The 27,116-nt window shown below is 48.2% G+C and overlaps 1 protein-coding gene across 2 annotated transcripts; it reads left to right on the top strand.

The window, feature by feature from the left end:
* The first annotated feature begins 6,108 nt into the window (after nt 1-6,108).
* On the top strand, nt 6,109-26,747 carry MFSD3 (major facilitator superfamily domain containing 3). 2 transcript variants are annotated; one of them, XR_006387275.1, is made up of 4 exons: nt 6,109-6,251; nt 9,609-9,715; nt 25,020-25,217; nt 26,231-26,747. XR_006387275.1 is itself a non-coding variant. In XM_044274123.1 (4 exons), the coding sequence occupies exons 1-4, from the start codon at nt 6,124-6,126 to the stop codon at nt 26,402-26,404; spliced, it is 519 nt and encodes a 172-aa protein (XP_044130058.1). In that variant the 5' UTR covers nt 6,109-6,123; the 3' UTR covers nt 26,405-26,744. The 2 variants fall into 2 exon arrangements, 1 of the variants encoding a protein (XP_044130058.1); XM_044274123.1 differs by having other exon boundaries at nt 25,108-25,217; nt 26,231-26,744.
* The last annotated feature ends 369 nt before the right edge of the window (nt 26,748-27,116 follow it).

Below are 27,116 nucleotides of genomic sequence, written 5' to 3'. Positions count from 1 at the left end.
CACTCTACAGGAGAGAGAGGACCTCACTGACCATAAGAGCTTACACTCTACAGGAGAGAGAGAGGACCTCACTGACCATAAGAGCTTACACTCTACAGGAGAGAGAGGACCTCACTGGCCATAAGAGCTTACACTCTACAGGAGAGAGAGAGAGGACCCCGCTGACCATAAGAGCTACACTCTACAGGAGAGAGAGGACCTCACTGACCATAAGAGCTTACACTCTACAGGAGAGAGAGCACCCCACTGACCATTAGAGCTTACACTCTACAGGAGAGAGAGGACCTCACTGACTATGAGAGCTTACACTCTACAGGAGAGAGAGAACCTCACTGACCATAAGAGCTTACACTCTACAGGAGAGAGAGGACCTCACTGACCATAAGAGCTTACACTCTGCAGGAGAGAGAGAGGACCTCACTGACCATAAGAGCTTACACTCTACAGGAGAGAGAGAGAGAGAGAGAGAGAGAGGACCCCGCTGACCATAAGAGCTTACACTCTACAGGAGAGAGAGGACCTCACTGACCATAAGAGCTTACACTCTACAGGAGAGAGAGGACCTCACTGACTATAAGATCTTACACTCTACAGGAGAGAGAGGACCTCACTGACCATAAGAGCTTACACTCTACAGGAGAGAGAGGACCTCACTGACCATAAGAGCTTACACTCTACAGGAGAGAGAGAGGACCTCACTGACCATAAGAGCTTACACTCTACAGGAGAGAGAGGACCTCACTGTCTATGAGAGCTTACACTCTACAGGAGAGAGAGAACCTCACTGACCATAAGAGCTTACACTCTACAGGAGAGAGAGGACCCCACTGACCATAAGAGCTTACACTCTACAGGAGAGAGAGGACCTCACTGACCATAAGAGCTTACACTCTACAGGAGAGAGAGAGAGGACCTCACTGACCATAAGAGCTTACACTCTACAGGAGAGAGAGGACCTCACTGACCATGAGAGCTTACACTCTACAGGAGAGAGAGAGAGAGGACCCCGCTGACCATAAGAGCTTACACTATAGGAGAGAGAGGACCTCACTGACCATAAGAGCTTACACTATACAGGAGAGAGAGGACCTCACTGACCATAAGAACTTACACTCTACAGGAGAGAGAGGACCTCACTGACCATAAGAGCTTACACTCTACAGGAGAGAGAGGACCTCACTGACCATAAGAGCTCACACTCTATAGGAGAGAGAGAGGACCTCACTGACCATAAGAGCTTACACTCTACAGGAGAGAGAGGACCTCACTGACCATAAGAGCTTACACTCTATAGGAGAGAGAGAGGACCTCACTGACCATAAGAGCTTACACTCTACAGGAGAGAGAGAGAGGACCTCACTGACCATAAGAGCTTACACTCTACAGGAGAGAGAGGACCTCACTGACCATGAGAGCTTACACTCTATAGGAGAGAGAGAGGACCTCACTGACCATAAGAGCTTACACTCTACAGGAGAGAGAGGACCTCACTGACCATAAGAGCTTACACTCTATAGGAGAGAGAGAGGACCTCACTGACCATAAGAGCTTACACTCTACAGGAGAGAGAGAGAGGACCTCACTGACCATAAGAGCTTACACTCTACAGGAGAGAGAGGACCTCACTGACCATGAGAGCTTACACTCTACAGGAGAGAGAGAGAGAGGACCCCGCTGACCATAAGAGCTTACACTATAGGAGAGAGAGGACCTCACTGACCATAAGAGCTTACACTCTACAGGAGAGAGAGGATCCCACTGACCATAAGAGCTTACACTCTACAGGAGAGAGAGGACCTCACTGACCATAAGAGCTTACACTCTACAGGAGAGAGAGGACCCCACTGACCATAAGAGCTTACACTCTACAGGAGAGAGGACCTCACTGACCATAAGAGCTTACACTCTACAGGAGAGAGAGGACCCCACTGACCATAAGAGCTTACACTCTACAGGAGAGAGAGGACCTCACTGACCATAAGAGCTTACACTCTACAGGAGAGAGAGGACCTCACTGACCATAAGAACCTACACTCTACAGGAGAGAGGACCCCACTGACCATAAGAGCTTACACTCTACAGGAGAGAGAGGACCTCACTGACCATAAGAGCTTACACTCTACAGGAGAGAGAGGACCTCACTGACCATAAGAGCTTACACTCTACAGGAGAGAGAGGACCCCACTGACCATAAGAACCTACACTCTACAGGAGAGAGAGGACCTCACTGACCATAAGAGCTTACACTCTACAGGAGAGAGAGGACCTCACTGACCATAAGAGCTTACACTCTACAGGAGAGAGAGGACCCCACTGACCAGAAGAGCTTACACTCTACAGGAGAGAGAGGACCTCACTGACCATAAGAGCTTACACTCTACAGGAGAGAGAGGACCTCACTGACCATAAGAGCTTACACTCTACAGGAGAGAGAGGACCCCACTGACCATAAGAGCTTACACTCTACAGGAGAGAGAGGACCCCACTGACCAGAAGAGCTTACACTCTACAGGAGAGAGAGGACCTCACTGACCATAAGAGCTTACACTCTACAGGAGAGAGAGGACCTCACTGACCATAAGAGCTTACACTCTACAGGAGAGAGAGGACCTCACTGACCATAAGAGCTTACACTATACAGGAGAGAGAGAGGACCTCACTGACCATAAGAGCTTACACTCTACAGTAGAGAGAGAGGCCGCTGACCATAAGAACCTACACTCTACAGGAGAGAGAGGACCTCACTGACCATAAGAGCTCACACTCTACAGGAGAGAGAGGACCCCACTGACCATAAGAGCTTACACTCTACAGGAGAGAGAGAGAGGACCCCACTGACCATAAGAGCTTACACTCTACAGTAGAGAGAGAGGACCTCACTGACCATAAGAGCTCACACTCTACAGGAGAGAGAGGACCTCACTGACCATAAGAGCTTACACTCTACAGGAGAGAGAGGACCTCACTGACCATAAGAGCTTACACTCTACAGGAGAGAGAGGACCTCACTGACCATAAGAGCTTACACTCTACAGGAGAGAGAAGACCCCACTGACCATAAGAGCTTACACTCTACAGTAGAGAGAGGACCCCGCTGACCATAAGAGCTTACACTCTACAGGAGAGAGAGAGGACCCCACTGACCATAAGAGCTTACACTCTACAGGAGAGAGAGGACCCCGCTGACCATAAGAGCTTACACTCTACAGGAGAGAGAGAGGACCTCACGGACCATAAGAGCTTACACTCTACAAGAGAGAGAGGACCTCACTGACCATAAGAGCTTACACTCTACAGTAGAGAGAGGACCTCACTGACCATAAGAGCTTACACTACAGGAGAGAGAGAGAGGATCCCACTGACCATAAGAGCTTACACTCTACAGGAGAGAGAGGACCTCACTGACCATAAGAGCTTACACTATAGGAGAGAGAGGACCCCACTGACCATAAGAGCTTACACTATAGGAGAGAGAGGACCTCACTGACCATAAGAGCTTACACTCTACAGGAGAGAGAGAGGACCTCACTGACCATAAGAGCTTACACTCTACAGGAGAGAGAGGACCTCACTGACCATAAGAGCTTACACTATACAGGAGAGAGAGGACCTCACTGACCATAAGAGCTTACACTATAGGAGAGAGAGGACCTCACTGACCATAAGAGCTTACACTCTACAGGAGAGAGAGGACCTCACTGACCATAAGAGCTTACACTCTACAGGAGAGAGAGGACCTCACTGACCATGAGAGCTTACACTCTACAGGAGAGAGAGAGAGGACCTCGCTGACCATAAGAGCTTACACTCTACAGGAGAGAGAGGACCTCACTGACCATAAGAGCTTACACTCTACAGGAGAGAGAGAGGACCCCGCTGACCATAAGAGCTTACACTCTACAGGAGAGAGAGGATCCCACTGACCATAAGAGCTTACACTATAGGAGAGAGAGGACCTCACTGACCATAAGAGCTTACACTATAGGAGAGAGAGGACCCCACTGACCATAAGAGCTTACACTATAGGAGAGAGAGGACCTCACTGACCATAAGAGCTTACACTCTACAGGAGAGAGAGAGGACCTCACTGACCATAAGAGCTTACACTCTACAGGAGAGAGAGGACCCCACTGACCATAAGAGCTTACACTCTACAGGAGAGAGAGGACCTCACTGACCATAAGAGCTTACACTCTACAGGAGAGAGAGGACCTCACTGACCATAAGAGCTTACACTATACAGGAGAGAGAGGACCTCACTGACCATAAGAGCTTACACTGTACAGGAGAGAGAGGACCTCACTGACCATAAGAGCTTACACTATAGGAGAGAGAGGACCTCACTGACCATAAGAGCTTACACTATAGGAGAGAGAGGACCTCACTGACCATGAGAGCTTACACTATAGGAGAGAGAGGACCTCACTGACCATAAGAGCTTACACTCTACAGGAGAGAGAGGACCTCACTGACCATAAGAGCTTACACTATAGGAGAGAGAGGACCTCACTGACCATAAGAGCTTACACTCTACAGGAGAGAGAGAGGACCTCACTGACCATAAGAGCTTACACTCTACAGGAGAGAGAGGACCTCACTGACCATAAGAGCTTACACTCTACAGGAGAGAGAGGACCTCACTGACCATTAGAGCTTACACTCTACAGGAGAGAGAGGACCCCACTGACCATAAGAGCTTACACTCTACAGGAGAGAGAGGACCTCACTGACCATAAGAGCTTACACTCTACAGGAGAGAGAGGACCTCACTGACCATAAGAGCTTACACTATAGGAGAGAGAGGACCTCACTGACCATAAGAGCTTACACTACAGGAGAGAGAGAGAGGACCTCACTGACCATAAGAGCTTACACTATAGGAGAGAGAGGACCTAACTGACCATAAGAGCTTACACTCTACAGGAGAGAGAGGACCTCACTGACCATAAGAGCTTACACTCTACAGGAGAGAGAGGACCCCACTGACCATAAGAGCTTACACTCTACAGGAGAGAGAGGACCTCACTGACCATAAGAGCTTACACTCTACAGGAGAGAGAGAGAGAGGACCCCACTGACCATAAGAGCTTACACTCTACTGGAGAGAGAAGATCAGGCAATAAAAGGGTTAATCCAATCCATAGAAAGCGTGAGACGGGGCGGCACTGCTCAATCTCTCTCTCACAGGTAATGGCTGCCTCCAGCCCGCGCCTGGTCTTATATAGACAGTCAGTGCCTGGTCGTGTATAGACAGCCTGCGCCTGGTCGTGTATAGACAGTCCGCGCCTGGTCGTATATAGACAGCCCGCGCCTGGTCGTGTATAGACAGCCAGCGCCTGGTCGTGTATAGACAGCCCGCGCCTGGTCGTGTATAGACAGCCCGCGCCTGGTCGTATATAGACAGCCCGCGCCTGGTCGTGTATAGACAGCCCGCGCCTGGTCGTGTATAGACAGCCCGCGCCTGGTCGTGTATAGACAGCCGGCGCCCGGTCGTGTATAGACAGCCGGCGCCCGGTCGTGTATAGACAGCCCGCGCCCGGTCGTGTATAGACAGCCCGCGCCCGGTCGTGTATAGACAGCCCGCGCCTGGTCGTGTATAGACAGCCCGCGCCTGGTCGTGTATAGACAGCCCGCGCCTGGTCGTGTATAGACAGCCCGCGCCTGGTCGTGTATAGACAGCCCGCGCCTGGTCGTGTATAGACAGCCCGCGCCTGGTCGTGTATAGACAGCCCGCGCCTGGTCGTGTATAGACAGCCCGCGCCTCCCTCTGTTCACTAAGGTTCAGAGCTGCCCTCTGCTGCTTTCTCTGTACGCAAGTCAACTGGACAGACTAGCTGCAGCATGAGTGTCAGCTCTTATGGTCAATAAGGGCAGTGGAGTGGTAGGACCCCATGCGCGCTGAGACACCGTGACCTGGTGCATGAGGGGCTCCGATGTGTTCCTGACTGGACGATATTGGCAAAGTTCTCAGCTTTTAACATCGGCCTGAGGAGTAACTAGTATTGATTTGTAAATGTGATCCCAGCAGATTCCTAACCCCCAGAAATACCACCGCAGGGGCAGCAGGTATCTGCATGGGTATGATGCCTCCATCCTCTTACAGGTGAGCAGGGATCGCTCAGTATGGTCCCACTGCTGCTGCTGGATCAGGGCGTGTCCCCGGCGGAGTTGGGGATCTGGAGCGGAATGGTGTCCTTGGGGTTCTCCATTGCTGGATCTGCGGTTGGAGGAGCGCTCCTGAGGAAGGGCAGGTAAGTGGCTAGACACGTCTCAAAATAGACGCCTCGTAAAACTCTCATGGCTCCGGTTTTCTGGAGCAAAATACTGGACAGACAAAGAACGCCCAAATCCATCGGAATGCATGAGCCACGGGGGTAAATCTGCCCGGTCTCAGCGGACGCCGTCTATTACGCGTCTGCCCCATTGTGAGTGCAGCTATTCTACATTCACACCTCCAGGCTGCACAAATAAAGCTCTGGATGTGACTAGAGCATAATAAATGATCTGCATCAGGCCGGAGTATAATAATACAGGCTCCGGATCTGGCCGGAGTATAATAATACAGGCTCTGGAGCATAATAATACAGGCTCCGGATCAGGCCGGAGTATAATAATACAGGCTCCGGATCAGGTCGGAGTATAATAATACAGGCTCTGGAGAATAATAACACAGGTTCCGGATGAGACTGGAGTATAATAACACAGGCTCCGGATCAGGCCGGAGTATAATAATACAGGCTCTGGAGCATAATAATACAGGCTCCGGATCAGGCCGGAGTATAATAATACAGGCTCCGGATCAGGTCGGAGTATAATAATACAGGCTCCGGATCAGGTCGGAGTATAATAATACATGATCTGGATCAGACTGGAGTATAATAATACAGGCTCCGGATCTGGCCGGAGTATAATAATACAGGCTCCGGAGCATAATAATACAGGCTCCGGATCAGGCCGGAGTATAATAATACAGGCTCCGGATCAGGTCGGAGTATAATAATACAGGCTCTGGAGAATAATAACACAGGCTCCGGATGAGACTGGAGTATAATAACACAGGCTCCGGATCAGGCCGGAGTATAATAATACAGGCTCTGGAGCATAATAATACAGGCTCCGGATCAGGCCGGAGTATAATAATACAGGCTCCAGATCAGGCCAGAGTATAATAATACAGGCTTCGGATTAGGCCGGAGTATAATAATAGAGGCTTCGGATTAGGCCGGAGTATAATAACACAGGCTCCAGATCAGGCCGGAGTATAATAATACAGGCTCTGGAGCATAATAATACAGGCTCCGGATCAGGTCGGAGTATAATAATACAGGCTCCGGATCAGGTCGGAGTATAATAATACAGGCTCTGGATCAGGTCGGAGTATAATAATACAGGCTCCGGATGAGACTGGAGTATAATAATACAGGCTCCGGATCAGGTCAGAGTATAATAATACAGGCTCCGGATGAGACTGGAGTATAATAACACAGGCTCCAGATCAGGCCGGAGTATAATAATGCAGGCTCCGGATCAGGCCGGAGTATAATACAGGCTCCGGATCAGGTCTGCGTATAATAATACAGGCTCCGGATCAGGTCGGAGTATAATAATACAGGCTCTGGATCAGGTCGGAGTATAATAATACAGGCTCCGGATGAGACTGGAGTATAATAATACAGGCTCCGGATCAGGTCAGAGTATAATAATACAGGCTCCGGATGAGACTGGAGTATAATAACACAGGCTCCAGATCAGGCCGGAGTATAATAATACAGGCTCCGGATCAGGTCTGCGTATAATAATACAGGCTCCGGATCAGGTCGGAGTATAATAATACAGGCTCCGGATCAGGTCTGCGTATAATAATACAGGCTCCGGATCAGGTCGGAGTATAATAATACAGGCTCCGGATCAGGTCGGAGTATAATAATACAGGCTCTGGATCAGGTCGGAGTATAATAATACAGGCTCCGGATGAGACTGGAGTATAATAATACAGGCTCCGGATCAGGTCAGAGTATAATAATAGAGGCTCCGGATCAGGTCAGAGTATAATAATAGAGGCTCCGGATCAGGCCGGAGTATAATAATACAGGCTCCGGATGAGACTGGAGTATAATAATACAGGCTCCGGATCAGGTCTGAGCATAATAATACAGGCTCCGGATCAGGTCGGAGTATAATAATACAGGCTCCGGATCAGGTCAGAGTATAATAATAGAGGCTCCGGATCAGGTCAGAGTATAATAATAGAGGCTCCGGATCAGGCCGGAGTATAATAATACAGGCTCCGGATGAGACTGGAGTATAATAATACAGGCTCCGGATCAGGTCGGAGTATAATAATACAGGCTCCGGATCAGGTCGGAGTATAATAATACAGGCTCCGGATCAGGTCTGCGTATAATAATACAGGCTCCGGATCAGGTCGGAGTATAATAATACAGGCTCCGGATGAGACTGCAGTATAATAATACAGGCTCCGGATCAGGTCTGAGCATAATAATGCAGGCTCCGGATCAGGCCGGAGTATAATAATACAGGCTCCGGATCAGGCCGGAGTATAATAATGCAGGCTCAGGATCAGGCCGGAGTATAATAATGCAGGCTTCGGATCAGGTCGGAGTATAATAATACAGGCTCCGGATCAGGCCGGAGTATAATAATACAGGCTCCGGATCAGGCCGGAGTATAATAATACAGGTTCCGGATCAGGTCGGAGTATAATAATACAGGCTCCGGATCAGGCCGGAGTATAATAATACAGGCTCCGGATCAGGCCGGAGTATAATAATACAGGCTCCGGATCAGGCCGGAGTATAATAACACAGGCTCCGGATCAGGCCGGAGTATAATAACACAGGCTCCGGATCAGGCCGGAGTATAATAATACAGGCTCCGGATCAGGCCGGAGTATAATAACACAGGCTCCGGATCAGGCCGGAGTATAATAATACAGGCTCCGGATCAGGCCAGAGTATAATAATACAGGCTCCGGATCAGGCCGGAGTATAATAATACAGGCTCCGGATCTGGCCGGAGTATAATAATACAGGCTCCGGATCAGGCCGGAGTATAATAATACAGGCTCCGGATCAGGCCGGAGTATAATAATACAGGCTCCGGATCTGGCCGGAGTATAATAATACAGGCTCCGGATCAGGCCGGAGTATAATAATACAGGCTCCGGATCAGGCCGGAGTATAATAACACAGGCTCCGGATCAGGCCGGAGTATAATAACACAGGCTCCGGATCAGGCCGGAGTATAATAATACAGGCTCCGGATCAGGCCGGAGTATAATAACACAGGCTCCGGATCAGGCCGGAGTATAATAATACAGGCTCCGGATCAGGCCGGAGTATAATAATACAGGCTCCGGATCAGGCCGGAGTATAATAATACAGGATCAGTAAAGCCGGGGGTTCTCAATGTCGTTCGGCTTCTGGGGTAGATTTCGTAGACTGTAGTTGGAGCCCGGGGCAGTGACGGGGCGGCACCTCCCAGGGCGGTTGCCTGCTCCATGCAGCCGGTGCGGAGTCTGTGCGGGTGGAGCAGACTGTCTTGTCTCGCTGTATCCGCAGTCCATATTTCACTTTCTCTTCCCCCAGGTCGGTTCACTCGCTGCTCAGGACGCTCTTCCTTTTCCGGCTCTCCTGTCTGGTGCTGCAGACTATCCTCCTCACTTCCTTGGGTAGAGAAGCAGGCTTTGTGAAAGGTGAGGGGTCAGATAAATGTGCAACCGAAAAAAAGGCATCACATGACAGTCAGAAAAAGCATATCCTGCAAGGCCTCATCCACACATCCATATCTGTTCTCTGACCGCGGAAAACAGTGTTTCTCCGGACATCAGTTCATGAAAAACAGACAAAACATGGCTGCTGTCCGCGTGCTGAAAGTCGTTTTCACCGACCTATAGACTTTCATGGACGTGTTTGGTCTGGAAAGTAGTGCATGAGATCATTCACACATCCAGTAATGTGAACAGGCTCTAATAGTGATCGCACACCTGTATCCAGGCTTTTTAGCTCTGTATATACAAAAGAAGAGAAAGTAGCTGATGGTGGTGCCAGGGCTGAGTAACTTGTGGTGGTGCCAGGGCTGAGTAACTTGTGGTGGTGCCAGGGCTGAGTAACTTGTGGCAGTGTTGCCAGGGCTGAGGAGCTCGTAATGGTGCCAGGGCTGAGGATCTTGTGGCAGTGGTGCCAGGGCTGAAGAGCTAATGGTGGTGGTGCCAGGGCTGAGGAGCTCATGGTAGTGGTGCCAAGGCTGAGGAGATCATGGTGGTGGTGCTAGTGCTGAGCATCTGGTGACGGTGGTGCCAGGGCTGAGTATCTCGTGGTAGTGGTGCCAGGGCGGAGGAGAAGATGGCGGTGGTGCCAGTGCTGAGTATCTGGTGGCAGTGGTGCCAGAGCTGTTAGTACATACAGTAATATACTCACCTGGCAAACTGTAGATATGGTCCAAGCAAAGTTAAATAAGGTAAATGTGAAGAAAGCTGCAGGTCCAGATGGAGTACACCCAAGAGTTCTTAAATAACTCAGTTCAGTCATTGCTGTGCCCCTGTTTGTCATTTTTAAACATTCTCTAGGTACTGGTGCAGTGCCATGTGATTGGTGCAAGGCAAATGTGGTGCCCATATTCAAAAGGGGCTCTATATCCTTTACAGGTAATTATAGACCAGTTAGCTTAACTTCTGTTGTGGGAAAAAATGTTTGAAGGACTCTTAAGGGACTATATACAGGAGTATGTGACTATAAATAATATCATAAGTGATAACCAACATGGGTTTACCAAGGAGGTGAGTAGAAGCCAGGGCAGAGGGGTGGCTGTGGATGTAGTGAGGTGAGTAGAAGCCTGGACAGAGGGGCGGCTGTGGATGTAGTGAGGTGAGTAGTAGCCTGGACAGAGGGGCGGCTGTGGATGTAGTGAGGTGAGTAGTAGTCTGGACAGAGGGGCGGCTGTGGATGTAATGAGGTGAGTAGTAGCCTGGGCAGAGGGGTGGCTGTGGATGTAGTGAGGTGAGGAGTAGCCTGGACAGAGGGTCAGCTGTGGATGTAGTGAGGTGAGTAGAAGTCTGGACAGAGAGGCAGCTGTGGATGTAGTGGGGTAAGTAGTAGCCTGGACAGAGGAGCGGCTGTGGATGTAGTGAGGTGAGTAGAAGCCTGGACAGAGGGGTGGCTGTGGATGTAGTGAGGTGAGTAGTAGCCTGGACAGAGGAGCGGCTGTGGATGTAGTGAGGTGAGTAGAAGCCTGGACAGAGGGGCGGCTGTGGATGTAGTGAAGTGAGTAGTAGCCTGGACAGAGGGGCGGCTGTGGATGTAGTGAGGTGAGTAGTAGCCTGGACAGAGGGGTGGCTGTGGATGTAGTGAGGTGAGTAGTAGCCTGGACAGAGGGGCGGCTGTGGATGTAGTGGGTGAGTAGTAGCCTGGACAGAGGGGCAGCTGTGGATGTAGTGAAGTGAGTAGTAGCTTGGACAGAGGGGCGGCTGTGGATGTAGTGAGGTGAGTGGTAGCCTGGACAGAGGGGCGGCTGTGGATGTAGTGAGGTGAGTAGTAGCCTGGACAGAGGGGCGGCTGTGGATGTTGTGAGGTGAGTAGTAGCCTAGACAGAGGGGCGGCTGTGGATATAGTGAGGTGAGTAGTAGCTTGGACAGAGGGGCGGCTGTGGATGTAGTGAGGTGAGTAGTAGCCTGGACAGAGGAGCGGCTGTGGATGTAGTGAGGTGAGTAGAAGCCTGGACAGAGGGGTGGCTGTGGATGTAGTGAGGTGAGTATAAGCCTGGACAGAGGGGCGGCTGTGGATGTAGTGAGGTGAGTAGAAGCCTGGACAGAGGGGCGGCTGTGGATATAGTGAAGTGAGTAGTAGCCTGGACAGAGGGGTGGCTGTGGATGTAGTGAGGTGAGTAGTAGCCTGGATAGAGGGGTGGCTGTGGATGTAGTGAGGTGAGTAGTAGCCTGGACAGAGGGGCGGCTGTGGATGTAGTGGGTGAGTAGTAGCCTGGACAGAGGGGCGGCTGTGGATGTAGTGAGGTGAGTAGTAGCCTGGACAGAGGGGCGGCTGTGGATGTAGTGAGGTGAGTGGTAGCCTGGACAGAGGGGCGGCTGTGGCTGTAGTGGGTGAGTAGTAGCCTGGACAGAGGGGCGGCTTTGGATGTAGTGGGTGAGTAGTAGCCTGGACAGAGGGGCGGCTGTGGATGTAGTGAGGTGAGTAGTAGCCTGGACAGAGGGGCGGCTGTGGATGTAGTGAGGTGAGTGGTAGCCAGGACAGAGGGGCGGCTGTGGATGTAGTGAGGTGAGTAGTAGCCTGGACAGAGGGGCGCCTGTGGATATAGTGAGGTTAGTAGAAGCCTGGACAGAGGGGCGGCTGTGGATGTAGTGAGGTGAGTAGTAGCCTGGACAGAGGGGCGGCTGTGGATGTAGTGAGGTGAGTAGAAGCCTGGACAGAGGGGCGGCTGTGGATGTAGTGAGGTGAGTGGTAGCCTGGACAGAGGGGCGGCTGTGGATGTAGTGAGGTGAGTAGTAGCCTGGACAGAGGGGCGGCTGTGGATGTAGTGAGGTGAGTAGTAGCCTGGACAGAGGGGCGGCTGTGGATGTAGTGAGGTGAGTAGTAGCCTAGACAGAGGGGCGACTGTGGATATAGTGAGATGAGTAGTAGTCTGGACAGAGGGGGCGGCTGTGGATGTAGTGAGGTGAGTAGTAGCCTGGACAGAGGGGCGGCTGTGGATGTAGTGAGGTGAGTAGTAGCCTGGACAGAGGGGCGCCTGTGGATGTAGTGAGTTTAGTAGAAGCCTGGACAGAGGGGCGGCTGTGGATGTAGTGAGGTGAGTAGTAGCCTGGACAGAGGGGCGGCTGTGGATGTAGTGAGGTGAGTAGTAGCCTAGACAGAGGGGCGACTGTGGATATAGTGAGATGAGTAGTAGTCTGGACAGAGGGGCGGCTGTGGATGTAGTGAGGTGAGTAGTAGCCTGGACAGAGGGGCGGCTGTGGATGTAGTGAGGTGAGTAGTAGCCTGGACAGAGGGGCGGCTGTGGATGTAGTGAGGTGAGTAGTAGCCTGGACAGAGGGGCGGCTGTGGATGTAGTGAGGCGAGTAGTAGACTGGACAGAGGGGCGGCTGTGGATGTAGTGAGGCGAGTAGTAGACTGGACAGAGGGGCGGCTGTGGATGTAGTGAGGTGAGTAAAAGCCTGGACAGAGGGGCGGCTGTGGATGTAGTGAGGTGAGTAGAAGCCTGGGCAGAGGGGTGGCTGTGGATGTAGTGAGGTGAGTAGAAGCCTGGACAGAGGGGTGGCTGTGGATGTAGTGAGGTGAGTAGAAGCCTGGACAGAGGGGCGGCTGTGGATGTAGTGAGGTGAGTAGTAGCCTGGACAGAGGGCTGCTGTGGATGTAGTGAGGTAAGTAGTAGCCTGGACAGAGGGGGCGGCTGTGGATGTAGTGAGGTGAGTAGAAGCCTGGACAGAGGGGCGGCTGTGGATGTAGTGAGGTGAGTAGAAGCCTGGACAGAGGGGCGGCTGTGGATGTAGTGAGGTGAGTAGAAGCCTGGACAGAGGGGCGGCTGTGGATGTAGTGAGGTGAGTAGAAGCCTGGACAGAGGGGGCGGCTGTGGATGTAGTGAGGTGAGTAGAAGCCTGGACAGAGGGGGCGGCTGTGGATGTAGTGAGGTGAGTAGAAGCCTGGACAGAGGGCTGCTGTGGATGTAGTGAGGTAAGTAGTAGCCTGGACAGAGGGGGCGGCTGTGGATGTAGTGAGGTGAGTAGAAGCCTGGACAGAGGGGCGGCTGTGGATGTAGTGAGGTGAGTAGAAGCCTGGACAGAGGGGCGGCTGTGGATGTAGTGAGGTGAGTAGAAGCTTGGACAGAGGGGCGGCTGTGGATGTAGTGAGGTGAGTAGAAGCCTGGACAGAGGGGGCGGCTGTGGATGTAGTGAGGTGAGTAGAAGCCTGGACAGAGGGGGCGGCTGTGGATGTAGTGAGGTGAGTAGAAGCCTGGACAGAGGGGGCGGCTGTGGATGTAGTGAGGTGAGTAGAAGCTTGGACAGAGGGGCGGCTGTGGATGTAGTGAGGTGAGTAGAAGCCTGGACAGAGGGGCGGCTGTGGATGTAGTGAGGTGAGTAGAAGCTTGGACAGAGGGGTGGCTGTGGATGTAGTAAGGTGAGTAGTAGCCTGGACAGAGGGGCGGCTGTGGATGTAGTGAGGTGAGTAGAAGCTTGGACAGAGGGGCGGCTGTGGATGTAGTGAGTTAAGTAGTAGCCTGGACAGAGGGGCGGCTGTGGATGTAGTGAGGTGAGTAGTAGTCTGGACAGAGGGGCGGCTGTGGATGTAGTGAGGTGAGTAGTAGCCTGGACAGAGGAGCGGCTGTGGATGTAGTGAGGTGAGTAGAAGCCTGGACAGAGGGGCGGCTGTGGATGTAGTGAGGTGAGTAGTAGCCTGGACAGAGGGGTGGATGTAGTGAGGTGAGTAGTAGCTGGACAGAGGAGCGGCTGTGGATGTAGTGAGGTGAGTAGAAGCCTGGACAGAGGGGCGGCTGTGGATGTAGTGAGGTTAGTAGTAGCCTGGACAGAGGGGCGGCTGTGGATGTAGTGAGGTGAGTAGAAGCCTGGACAGAGGGGCGGCTGTGGATATAGTGAGGTGAGTAGTAGCCTGGACAGAGGGGCGGCTGTGGATGTAGTGTTTATGGAATTTGCAGAGGCTTTTGATCCTGTCCCTCATAGACGCTTAATAGGTAAAGTAAGGTCTTTAGGCTTGGAAAGTACAGTTGCAAGAAAAAGTATGTGAACCCTTCGGAATGATCTGGATTTCTGCACAAATTGGTCATAAAATGTGATCTGATCTTCATCTAAGTCACAACAATAGACCATCACAGTCTGCTTAAACTAATAACACACAAAGAGTTAAACGTTACCATGTTTATATTGTACACGCAATGTAAACATTAACAGTGCAGGTGGAAAAAGTATGTGAACCCCTGGATTTAATAACTGGTGGAACCTCCTTTGGCAGCAATAACTTCCACCAAACGTTCCCTGTAGCTGCAGATCAGACGTGCACAACGGTCAGGAGTAATTCTTCACCATTCCTCTACAGAACTGTTTCAGTTCAGCAATATTCTTGGGATGTCTGGTGTGAATCGCTTTCTTAAGGTCCTGCCACAGCATCTCCATCGGGTTGAGGTCAGGACTCTGACTGGGCCGCTCCAGAAGGTGGATTTTCTTCTGTTTAAGCCATTCTGTTGTTGATTTACTTCTATGCTTTGGGTCGTTGTCCTGTTGCAGCACCCATCTTCCGTTGAGCGTCAGCTGGGGGACAGATGACCTTAAGTTCTCCTGCAAAATGTCCTGATAAACTTGGGAATTCATTTTTCCTTCGATGATAGCAATCCGTCCAGGCCCTGACGCAGCAAAGCAGCCCCAAACCATGATGCCCCCTCCACCATACTTTACAGTTGGGATGAGGTTTTGAGGTTGGTGTGCGGTGCCTCTTTTTCTCCACACATAGTGTTGTGTGTTTCTTCCAAACAACTCAGCTTTGGTGTCATCTGTCCACAGAATATTTTGCCAGTACTGCTGTGGAACATCCAGGTGCTCTTGTGCAAACTGTAAACGTGCAGCAATGTTTTTTTGGACAGCAGTGGCTTCCTCTGTGGTGTCCTCCCATGAAATCCATTCTTGTTTAGTGTTTTACGTATCGTAGATTCGCTATCAGGGATGTCAGCATATGCCAGAGACTTCTGTAAGTCTTTAGCTGACACTCTAGGATTCTTCTTCACCTCATTGAGCAGTCTGCGCTGTGCTCTCGCAGTCATCTTTACAGGACGGCCGCTCCTAGGGAGAGTAGCAGCAGTGCTGAACTTTCTCCATTTATAGACAATTTGTCTTACCGTGGACTGATGAACAGCAAGGCTTTTGGAGATACTTTTATAACCCTTTCCAGCTTTATGCAAGTCAACAATTCTTAATCGTAGGTCTTCTGAGAGCTCTTTTGTGCGAGGCTTCATTCACATCAGGCAATGCTTCTTGTGAAAAGCAAACTCAGAACTGGTGTGTGTTTTATAGGGCAGAGCAGCTGTAACCAACACCTCCAATCTCATCTCATTGATGGGACTCCAGTTGGCCGACACCTCACTCCAATTAGCTCTTGGAGATGTCATTAGTCTAGGGGTTCACATACTTTTTCCACCTGCGCTGGGAATGTTTACATGGTGTGTTCAATAAAAACATGGTAACATTTAACTCTTTGTGTGTTATTAGGTTAAGCAGACGGTGATTGTCTATTGTTGTGACTTAGATGAAGATCAGATCACATTTTATGACCAATTTGTGCAGAAATCCAGATCATTCCAAAGGGTTCACATACTTTTTCTTGCAACTGTATAGTTTGTAATTGGATTAAAAACTGTCTGAAGGACCGTGTCCAGAGAGTTGTGGTCAATGATTCCTATTCAGAATGGTCCCCGGTTATAAGTGGTGACCCCAAGGTTCAGTGCTGGGCCCTCTTTATTTCTTAACCCTTTCATGACCAAGGGTCATTGATGCCCCAGTGTCCAGGTCAAAATTTACAAATCTGATATGCGTCATTTTATGTGGTAATAGCTTTGGAACACTTTTACTTATCCACGCCATTCTGAGATTGTTTTCTCGTGACACATAGTACTTCATGATAGTCATATATTTGAGTCAATATATTTCACCTTTATTTATGAAAAAATCCCAAATTTACCCAAAATTTTAAAAAATTCACAATTTTCCAAATTTCAATTTCTCTGCTTCTAAAACAGAAAGTCATACCTAATAAAATATTTATTACTTAACATTCCCCGTATGTCTACTTTATGTTGGCATCATTTTGGAAATGTCATTTTATTTGTTTAGGACATTAGAGGCTTAGAAGTTTAGAAGCAATTCTTACAATTTTTAAGAAAATTTCCAAAACCCACTTTTTAAGGACCAGTTCAGGTCTGAAGTCACTTTGTGGGGCTTACATAGTGGAAACCCCCATAAATTACCCCATTGTAGAAACTACACCCCTCAAGTTACTCAAAACTGATTTTACAAACTTTGTTAACCCTTTAGGTGTTACACAAGAATTAAAGGAAAATGGAGATGAAATTTCAAAATTTCACTTTTTTGACAGATTTTCCATTTTATAATTTTTTTTCTTTAACACATTGAGAGTTAACAGCCAAACAAAACTCAATATTTATTACCCTGATTCCGCGGTTTACATAAACACCCCATATGTGGTCGTAAACTGCTGTACGGGCACACGGCAGGGCGCAGAAGGAAAGGAATGCTATAGGGTTTTTGGAAGGCAGATTGTGCTGGATTGGTTTTCTGAACGCCATATGTTTTTTATTTTTCTGTCGATCGTCTTGTGCAGGGGCTCGTTTTTTGCAGAAAGTGTTGAGGTTTTTATTGGTACCATTTTTGGGTACTTAGGATTTTTTGATCATTCATTATTACACTTTATGGGGCAAGGTCACCCAAAAATTGGCTGTTTTGGAACAGTTTTCATTTATTTATTTTTACAGCGTTCATCTGAGGAGTTGGGTCATGTGATAGTTTTATAGGGAAGATCGTTACGGACGTGAAAATACCTAATATGCATACTTTTTCTTATTTATTTAAGTTTTACACAATAATAGCATTCCTGAACCCAAAAAAATGATGTTTTAGTGTCTCTATAGTCTGAGAGCCATAGCTTTTTTATTTTTTGGGCGATTGTCTTAAATAGGGTATCATTTTTTGCGGGACGAGGTGACGGTTTGATTGGTACTATTCTGGGGGTCATAAGCCTTTTTGATCGCTTGCTGTTGCACTTTTTGTGATGTAAGGTGACAGAAATAGCTTTTTTGGCACTGTTTTTTTTTTTTTTATGGTGTTTGTCGGACGGGTCTATCATGTGATATATTTATAGAGACGGTCGTTACGGACGCGGTGACACCTAATATGTGTATTTTTATTTTATTTTTTCATTTTTTATAGGAAAAGGCAATTTCTTTTTTTAATTTACATTTTTATTTATTTATTTTTACTTTTATTATTTTCACTTTTTTTATCAGTTCCCTCTTGGATCTTGAAGATCCAGTGGGGCTGATAGTTGTACTATACTTTGCAATGCTCTTGCATTCCAAAGTATAATACTTCCAGATTGCCTGTAGGTGGCAGCACTGGACACCTTTGCCATGGCAACCATCGGGTGCTGCAATCACAGCGCTGCAGCCCCGATGGTGGAGAGAGGGAGCTCCCTCCCTCTGTTAACCCCATGGATGCCGCAATCGGGGGGGGGGGGGGGGGCATGAGGAACACTATCTGCTTTCAGGCTCTGATTTGCAGAGCGCAGATCAGAGCCTGAAACCGGCATTTTTTCACTGCCGCGATCAGATTGCAGCGCTTGGATTAAAGAGCTGCCAGAATGTTTATATATGTGGTAGCTGCACGGGGTATGTGCAGCTATCACGTATATATACAGATTGCGGTCGGGAAGGGGTTAATGATATTGAGGATGGGAGTAGTAGTACCATATCTATTTTTGCAGATGACACTAAGCTGTGTAGTACTGTACAGTCTATGGAAGATGTCCATACACTACAGGCTGACGTGGACACTGAGTGATTGGGCATCAACTTGGCAAATGAGGTTCAATGTGGATAAATGTAAAGTTCTGCATCTTGGCAGTAATAACCTCTGTGCTTCATATGTCCTAGGGGATGTGACACTGGGAGGGTCACTTATAGAGAAGGATTTGGGGGTCCTTGTGGACTGTAGATTAAATAACAGTACAATGTCAATCAGCTGCTTCTAAGGCCACCAGGATATTGTCATGCATTATACGAGGCGTGGACTCGCGGGGCAGGGATGTGATATTACCACAAAGCGCTGGTGCGGCCTCATCTGGAATACGCAGTCCAGTTCTGGGCACCAGTCCATAGAAAGGAGGCCCTGGAGCTGGAGAGAGTACAGAGGAGAGCGACTAAACTGATAAGGGGCCTGGAGGGTCTGAGGTTTGAGGGCAAACTAAAAGAATTAATTGTATTTAGTCTCGAGAAGAGACATCTAAGGGGGGGACATGATTAACCTGTACAAGTATATAAATGGGCCTCTGACTGGAGAAGAAAAAGTTCAGTATCCAGAAGCATTAAAGCTTCTTCACTCAGGACGTGGTCACAGCAGGAACAGTGGACAGTTTATGAAAGGCTAAGATGAATTCTTAAAAGTAAATTACATTAATGCTTATGAAAATGTGTAGAAATCTGGGTCTTTTCTAAAATTCGCTTCCCCACCTATCCCTTGGTTTATCTTGATGGACTTAAGTCTTTTTTTCAACTGTATTAACTATGTAACTATATATATACTATATACTATTAGAGCTTGTCCACACACTGACGAGCAAAAGGGTAACAATGTTTAGAACGTGTGACTTTCAGGCTCCGTATCTCAGAATCCGCTACGGCTTCACACATGAGACTCCCATCATCCTATAGACAATCCTCCCGGCTATCTCACACATACATTGGACTTGCAGCTATTTAGCAGATGATAAGTTCTGCAGAATCTTCTCATGTTACTTCTGGGTATGCTCTCGATCAGATTCAAGCATGTCTCAAGTCTGTTCAAAGGTATCTTCTACAGGTTCCCAATGTTGGTCATACTGGTCGACTCACTTGGGTACGAATACAACTTTTTCTTCAACTCTACCCACAAGTGTTGGATTGTGTTGAGGTCTGGGATCTGTAGGAGCCGATCCAGCTCCTCTGCTTCATTGTCATTGAACCATTTCTTCTCCAATCTTGACGTATGCTTTGGGTCATTGTCCTGCTGGAACAAGTCTATTGACTTTTGTCTCATCGCTCCAGATCACCCATTTCCAATCTTCTACAGTCCACTGTTTATACTTTTTTGCAAACTGTAGCCGACGCTTCTTATGACGATATTGAAGTCGAGGCTTCTTCACCTTTTTTTGGGCCACCATTCCAGACTTGTTTAATTCGCATTGCATGGACATCTGTGATGTCACTATTACGAAGTATACGAGCCGCCTCCACTGCCGTGTTTGTCGCACCAGAACCAACTTGTTGACTGATATTTTGCCTGGACGTCCACCTCTTGACTTTGGAATGGATGGACGGACTTCATTTCCTATCAATCAACCTAATAACGCACTGAGCTATTAGGGAAGGTGAGGACAGGTTGTAATCTGTAGTCTACAAGAAGAAAAAGATTGTTCCACCACCAGGAGCCGAACAGGAACAATGCCGATACATGAGAAGAACCTGCAGAACTAATCAGATGCCAGGTCCAATGTATGTATGAGATAGCCAAGAGGATTGTCCATAGGATGATGGGAGTCTCACGTTCTGAACTGTAGTGGATGGTGAGATACAGAGCCGGAAAGTGAAAGGTTCTAAACAATGTCACCCTTCTGCTCATCAGTGCATGTATGTGATCACTATTAGCGCTTGTACACACGCCTGTATTCACATGTATGTGATCACTATTAGAGCTTGTACACACGCCTGTATTCACATGTATGTGATCACTATTAGAGCTTGTACACACGCCTGTATTCACACGTATGTGATCACTATTAGAGCTTGTACACACGCCTGTATTCACATGTATGTGATCACTATTAGAGCTTGTACACACGCCTGTATTCACACGTATGTGATCACTATTAGAGCTTGTACACACGCCTGTATTCACACGTATGTGATCACTATTAGAGCTTGTACACACGCCTGTATTCACACGTATGTGATCACTATTAGAGCTTGTACACACGTCTGTATTCACATGTATGTGATCACTATTAGAGCTTGTACACACGCCTGTATTCACACGTATGTGATCACTATTAGAGCTTGTACACACTCCTGTATTCACATGTATGTGATCACTATTAGAGCTTGTACACACGCCTGTGTTCACACGCCTGTGATCACTATTAGAGCTTGTACACACGCCTGTATTCACATGTATGTGATCACTATTAGAGCTTGTACACACGCCTGTATTCACATGTATGTGATCACTATTAGAGCTTGTACACACGTCTGTATTCACATGTATATAATCACTATTAGAGCTTGTACACACGTCTGTATTCACATGTATGTGATCACTATTAGAGCTTGTACACACGTCTGTATTCACACGTATGTGATCACTATTAGAGCTTGTACACACGCCTGTATTCACACGTATGTGATCACTATTAGAGCTTGTACACACGTCTGTATTCACATGTATGTGATCACTATTAGAGCTTGTACACACGTCTGTATTCACATGTATGTAATCACTATTAGAGCTTGTACACACGTCTGTATTCACATGTATGTGATCACTATTAGAGCTTGTACACACGTCTGTATTCACACATATGTGATCACTATTAGAGCTTGTACACACGCCTGTATTCACACGTATGTGATCACTATTAGAGCTTGTACACACGTCTGTATTCACATGTATGTAATCACTATTAGAGCTTGTACACACGTCTGTATTCACATGTATGTGATCACTATTAGAGCTTGTACACACGCCTGTATTCACACGTATGTGATCACTATTAGAGCTTGTACACATGCCTGTGTTCACATGTATGTGATCACTATTAGAGCTTGTTCACACGCCTGTATTCACATGTATGTGATTACTATTAGAGCTTGTACACGCCTGTATTCACATGTATGTGATCACTATTAGAGCTTGTACACACGCCTGTATTCACATGTATGTGATCACTATTAGAGCTTGTACACACGCCTGTATTCACATGTATGTAATCACTATTAGAGCTCGTACACACGCCTGTGATCACTATTAGAGCTTGTACACACGCCTGTATTCACATGTATGTGATCACTATTAGAGCTTGTACACACGCCTGTGTTCACACGTATGTGATCACTATTAGAGCTTGTACACACTCCTGTATTCACATGTATGTGATCACTATTAGCGCTTGTTCACACGCCTGTATTCACATGTATGTGATCACTATTAGAGCTTGTACACACGCCTGTGTTCACACGCCTGTGATCACTATTAGAGCTTGTACACACGCCTGTATTCACATGTATGTGATCACTATTAGAGCTTGTACACACGCCTGTATTCACATGTATGTGATCACTATTAGAGCTCGTTCACACGCCTGTATTCACACGTATGTGATCACTATTAGAGCTTGTACACACGTCTGTATTCACATGTATGTGATCACTATTAGAGCTTGTACACACGCCTGTATTCACATGTATGTGATCACTATTAGAGCTTGTACACACGCCTGTATTCACATGTATGTGATCACTATTAGAGCTTGTACACACGCCTGTGTTCACACGTATGTGATCACTATTAGAGCTTGTACACACTCCTGTATTCACATGTATGTGATCACTATTAGCGCTTGTTCACACGCCTGTATTCACATGTATGTGATCACTATTAGAGCTTGTACACACGCCTGTGTTCACACGCCTGTGATCACTATTAGAGCTTGTACACACGCCTGTATTCACATGTATGTGATCACTATTAGAGCTTGTACACACGCCTGTATTCACATGTATGTGATCACTATTAGAGCTCGTTCACACGCCTGTATTCACACGTATGTGATCACTATTAGAGCTTGTACACACGTCTGTATTCACATGTATGTGATCACTATTAGAGCTTGTACACACGCCTGTATTCACATGTATGTGATCACTATTAGAGCTTGTACACACGCCTGTATTCACATATATGTGATCACTATTAGAGCTTGTACACACGCCTGTATTCACATGTATGTGATCACTATTAGCGCTTGTACACACGCCTGTATTCACACGTATGTGATCACTATTAGAGCTTGTACACACGTCTGTATTCACATGTATGTGATCACTATTAGAGCTTGTACACACGCCTGTATTCACATGTATGTGATCACTATTAGAGCTTGTACACACGCCTGTATTCACATGTATGTGATCACTATTAGAGCTTGTACACACGCCTGTATTCACATGTATGTGATCACTATTAGAGCTTGTACACACGCCTGTATTCACACGTATGTGATCACTATTAGAGCTCGTACACACGCCTATATTCACATGTATGTGATCACTATTAGAGCTTGTACACACGTCTGTATTCACATGTATGTGATCACTATTAGAGCTTGTACACACGTCTGTATTCACATGTATGTGATCACTATTAGCGCTTGTTCACACGCCTGTATTCACATGTATGTAATCACTATTAGAGCTTGTTCACACGCCTGTATTCACATGTATGTGATCACTATTAGAGCTTGTACACACGCCTGTATTCACATGTATGTGATCACTATTAGCGCTTGTACACGCGCCTGTATTCACACGTATGTGATCACTATTAGAGCTTGTACACACGCCTGTGTTCACACGTATGTGATCACTATTAGCGCTTGTTCACACGCCTGTATTCACATGTATGTGATCACTATTAGAGCTTGTACACACGCCTGTGTTCACACGTATGTGATCACTATTAGCGCTTGTACACACGCCTGTATTCACACGTATGTGATCACTATTAGAGCTTGTACACACGCCTGTGTTCACACGTATGTGATCACTATTAGAGCTTGTTCACATGCCTGTATTCACATGTATGTGATCACTATTAGAGCTTGTTCACATGCCTGTATTCACATGTATGTGATCACTATTAGAGCTCGTTCACACGTCTGTGTTCACATGTATATGATCACTATTAGAGCTTGTACACACGCCTGTATTCACATGTATGTGATCACTATTAGAGCTTGTACACACGCCTGTATTCACATGTATGTGATCACTATTAGAGCTTGTACACACGCCTGTATTCACATGTATGTGATCACTATTAGAGCTTGTACACACGCCTGTATTCACACGTATGTGATCACTATTAGAGCTCGTACACACGTCTGTATTCACATGTATGTGATCACTATTAGAGCTTGTACACATGCCTGTGTTCACATGTATGTGATCACTATTAGCGCTCGTACACACGCCTGTATTCACACGTATGTGATCACTATTAGAGCTTGTACACATGCCTGTGTTCACATGTTTGTGATCACTATTAGCGCTCGTACACATGCCTGTATTCACACGTATGTGATCACTATTAGAGCTTGTACACACGCCTGTATTCACATGTATGTGATCACTATTAGAGCTCGTTCACACGTCTGTGTTCACATGTATGTGATCACTATTAGAGCTTGTACACACGCCTGTATTCACATGTATGTGATCACTATTAGCGCTTGTACACACGCCTGTATTCACACGTATGTGATCACTATTAGAGCTTGTACACATGCCTGTGTTCACATGTATGTGATCACTATTAGCGCTCGTACACATGCCTGTATTCACACGTATGTGATCACTATTAGAGCTTGTACACACGTCTGTATTCACACGTATGTGATCACTATTAGAGCTTGTACACACGTCTGTATTCACACGTATGTGATCACTATTAGATCTTGTACACACGCCTGTATTCACATGTATGTGATCACTATTAGAGCTCGTTCACACGTCTGTGTTCACATGTATGTGATCACTATTAGAGCTTGTACACACGCCTGTATTCACATGTATGTGATCACTATTAGCGCTTGTACACACGCCTGTATTCACATGTATGTGATCACTATTAGAGCTTGTACACACGCCTGTATTCACATGTATGTGATCACTATTAGAGCTCGTTCACACGCCTGTATTCACATGTATGTGATCACTATTAGAGCTCGTTCACACGCCTGTATTCACATGTATGTGATCACTATTAGCGCTCGTACACATGCCTGTATTCACATGTATGTGATCACTATTAGAGCTCGTTCACACGCCTGTATTCACACGTATGTGATCACTATTAGCGCTCGTACACACGCCTGTGTTCACATGTATGTGTGATTAGTATAATAGTTATTATATATATGTATTTGAATACAATCATGTAAACGCAGACACGTCTTGCGCGGTGGATGTTACGTTCTGCTGGCCGTCGGTGATTCAGAGTCTTCCGGTAGAGATGATGTGACCTCTTCTCCTCAGTGTCTCTGCTCCTGACTCTGGTGCTGCAGAATTTCCTGGCCGGTGTGATCACTACAGCGACCTTCACCCTAATGATGCTCTGCACTCGTCAATGTCACAAGAGAGTCCAGGTAACGTCTCTGAACCGGGAGGTGTGAGAGAGGCTCAACACGTTAGCGGTAGGGTTACCCCGGTATACCGCAGCCTAGAGGTAGGGTTACCCCGGTATACCACAGCCTAGAGGTAGGGTTACCCCGGTATACCGCAGCCTAGAGGTAGGGTTACCCCGGTATACCACAGCCTAGAGGTAGGGTTACCCCGGTATACCGCAGCCTAGAGGTAGGGTTACCCCGGTATACCGCAGCCTAGAGGTAGGGTTACCCCGGTATACCGCAGCCTAGAGGTAGGGTTACCCCGGTATACCGCAGCCTAGAGGTAGGGTTACCCCGGTATACCGCAGCCTAGAGGTAGGGTTACCCCGGTATACCACAGCCTAGAGGTAGGGTTACCCCGGTATACCGCAGCCTAGAGGTAGGGTTACCCCGGTATACCGCAGCCTAGAGGTAGGGTTACCCCGGTATACCGCAGCCTAGAGGTAGGGTTACCCCGGTATACCGCAGCCTAGAGGTAGGGTTACCCCGGTATACCGCAGCCTAGAGGTAGGGTTACCCCGGTATACCGCAGCCTAGAGGTAGTTACCCCCGGTATACCGCAGCCTAGAGGTAGGGTTACCCCGGTATACCGCAGCCTAGAGGTAGGGTTACCCCGGTATACCGCAGCCTAGAGGTAGGGTTACCCCGGTAACCGCAGCCTACAGGTAGGGTTACCCGGTATAACCGCAGCCTAGAGGTAGGGTTACCCCGGTATACCGCAGCCTAGAGGTAGGGTTACCCCGGTATACCGCAGCCTAGAGGTAGGGTTACCCCGGTATACCGCAGCCTAGAGGTAGGGTTACCCCGGTATACCGCAGCCTAGAGGTAGGGTTACCCGGTATACCGCAGCCTAGAGGTAGGGTTACCCCGGTATACCGCAGCTTACCGTATTATGCGTACGGTTACCCCATTATATCGCAGTTTATCATATGAGAGGTAGGGTTACCCCATTTGTACAGCTTTGTGGTTGCTCATGGTTGTCTCTCCTGCAGGCCAGTCACTACAGTCTTCTGTCATCTCTAGAGGTTCTTGGTAAAGTGGTTTTCAGCGCGGTCTCGGGGCTCCTGGTGGACTCTCTTGGTGTCTCTGCATCCTTCTCCCTGTTTATTGTTCTCTCCTGTCTGCCCCTCCTTCACCTTCAGAGACTTCCATCCACCTTACGGTGAGCAGAGCTGAGCAATCCCTGCCTGAGCCACCTCCAGAGAACGGCACCATCATCAGACCTCAGTGCAATACGATGACATCACCACCAGCCCTCTGAGCAGCACGGTGACATCACCACCAGACCTCTGAGCAGCACGGTGACATCACCACCAGACCTCTGAGCAGCACGGTGACATCTCCACCAGCCCTCTAAGCAGCACGGTGACATCTCCACCAGCCCTCTGAGCAGCATGGTGACATCACCACCAGCCCTCTGAGCAGCATGGTGACATCACCACCAGCCCTCTGAGCAGCATGGTGACATCACCACCAGCACTCTGAGCAGCATGGTGACATCACCACCAGCACTCTGAGCAGCATGGTGACATCACCACCAGCCCTCTGAGCAGCATGGTGACATCACCACCAGCCCTCTGAGCAGCATGGTGACATCACCACCAGCCCTCTGAGCAGCATGGTGACATCACCACCAGCCCTCTGAGCAGCATGGTGACCACCAGCCCTCTGAGCAGCATGGTGACATCACCACCAGCCCTCTGAGCAGCACGGTGACATCACCACCAGACCTCTGAGCAGCACGGTGACATCACCACCAGACCTCTGAGCAGCACGGTGACATCACCACCAGCCCTCTGAGCAGCATGGTGACATCACCACCAGCCCTCTAAGCAGCATGGTGACATCACAAGCCCTCAAAGCAGCATGGTGACATCT

This window comes from Bufo gargarizans, unplaced genomic scaffold (assembly GCF_014858855.1).
Source record: "Bufo gargarizans isolate SCDJY-AF-19 unplaced genomic scaffold, ASM1485885v1 original_scaffold_1488_pilon, whole genome shotgun sequence".
Classification (NCBI taxonomy): Eukaryota; Metazoa; Chordata; class Amphibia; order Anura; family Bufonidae; genus Bufo; species Bufo gargarizans.
The sequence above is the reverse complement of the archived record's forward strand: the minus strand, read 5'-3'. Positions and strand labels throughout refer to the sequence as shown.

Bases quoted from the DNA above. Each gene is read 5' to 3' on its own strand.
- MFSD3 (XM_044274123.1), top strand. From the start codon at position 6,124: ATGGTCCCACTGCTGCTGCTGGATCAGGGCGTGTCCCCGGCGGAGTTG. The intron at 6,252-9,608 runs GTAAGTGGCTAG...CTCTTCCCCCAG, and splicing joins GCGCTCCTGAGGAAGGGCAG to GTCGGTTCACTCGCTGCTCA. The intron at 9,716-25,107 runs GTGAGGGGTCAG...TCTTCTCCTCAG, and splicing joins AGAAGCAGGCTTTGTGAAAG to TGTCTCTGCTCCTGACTCTG.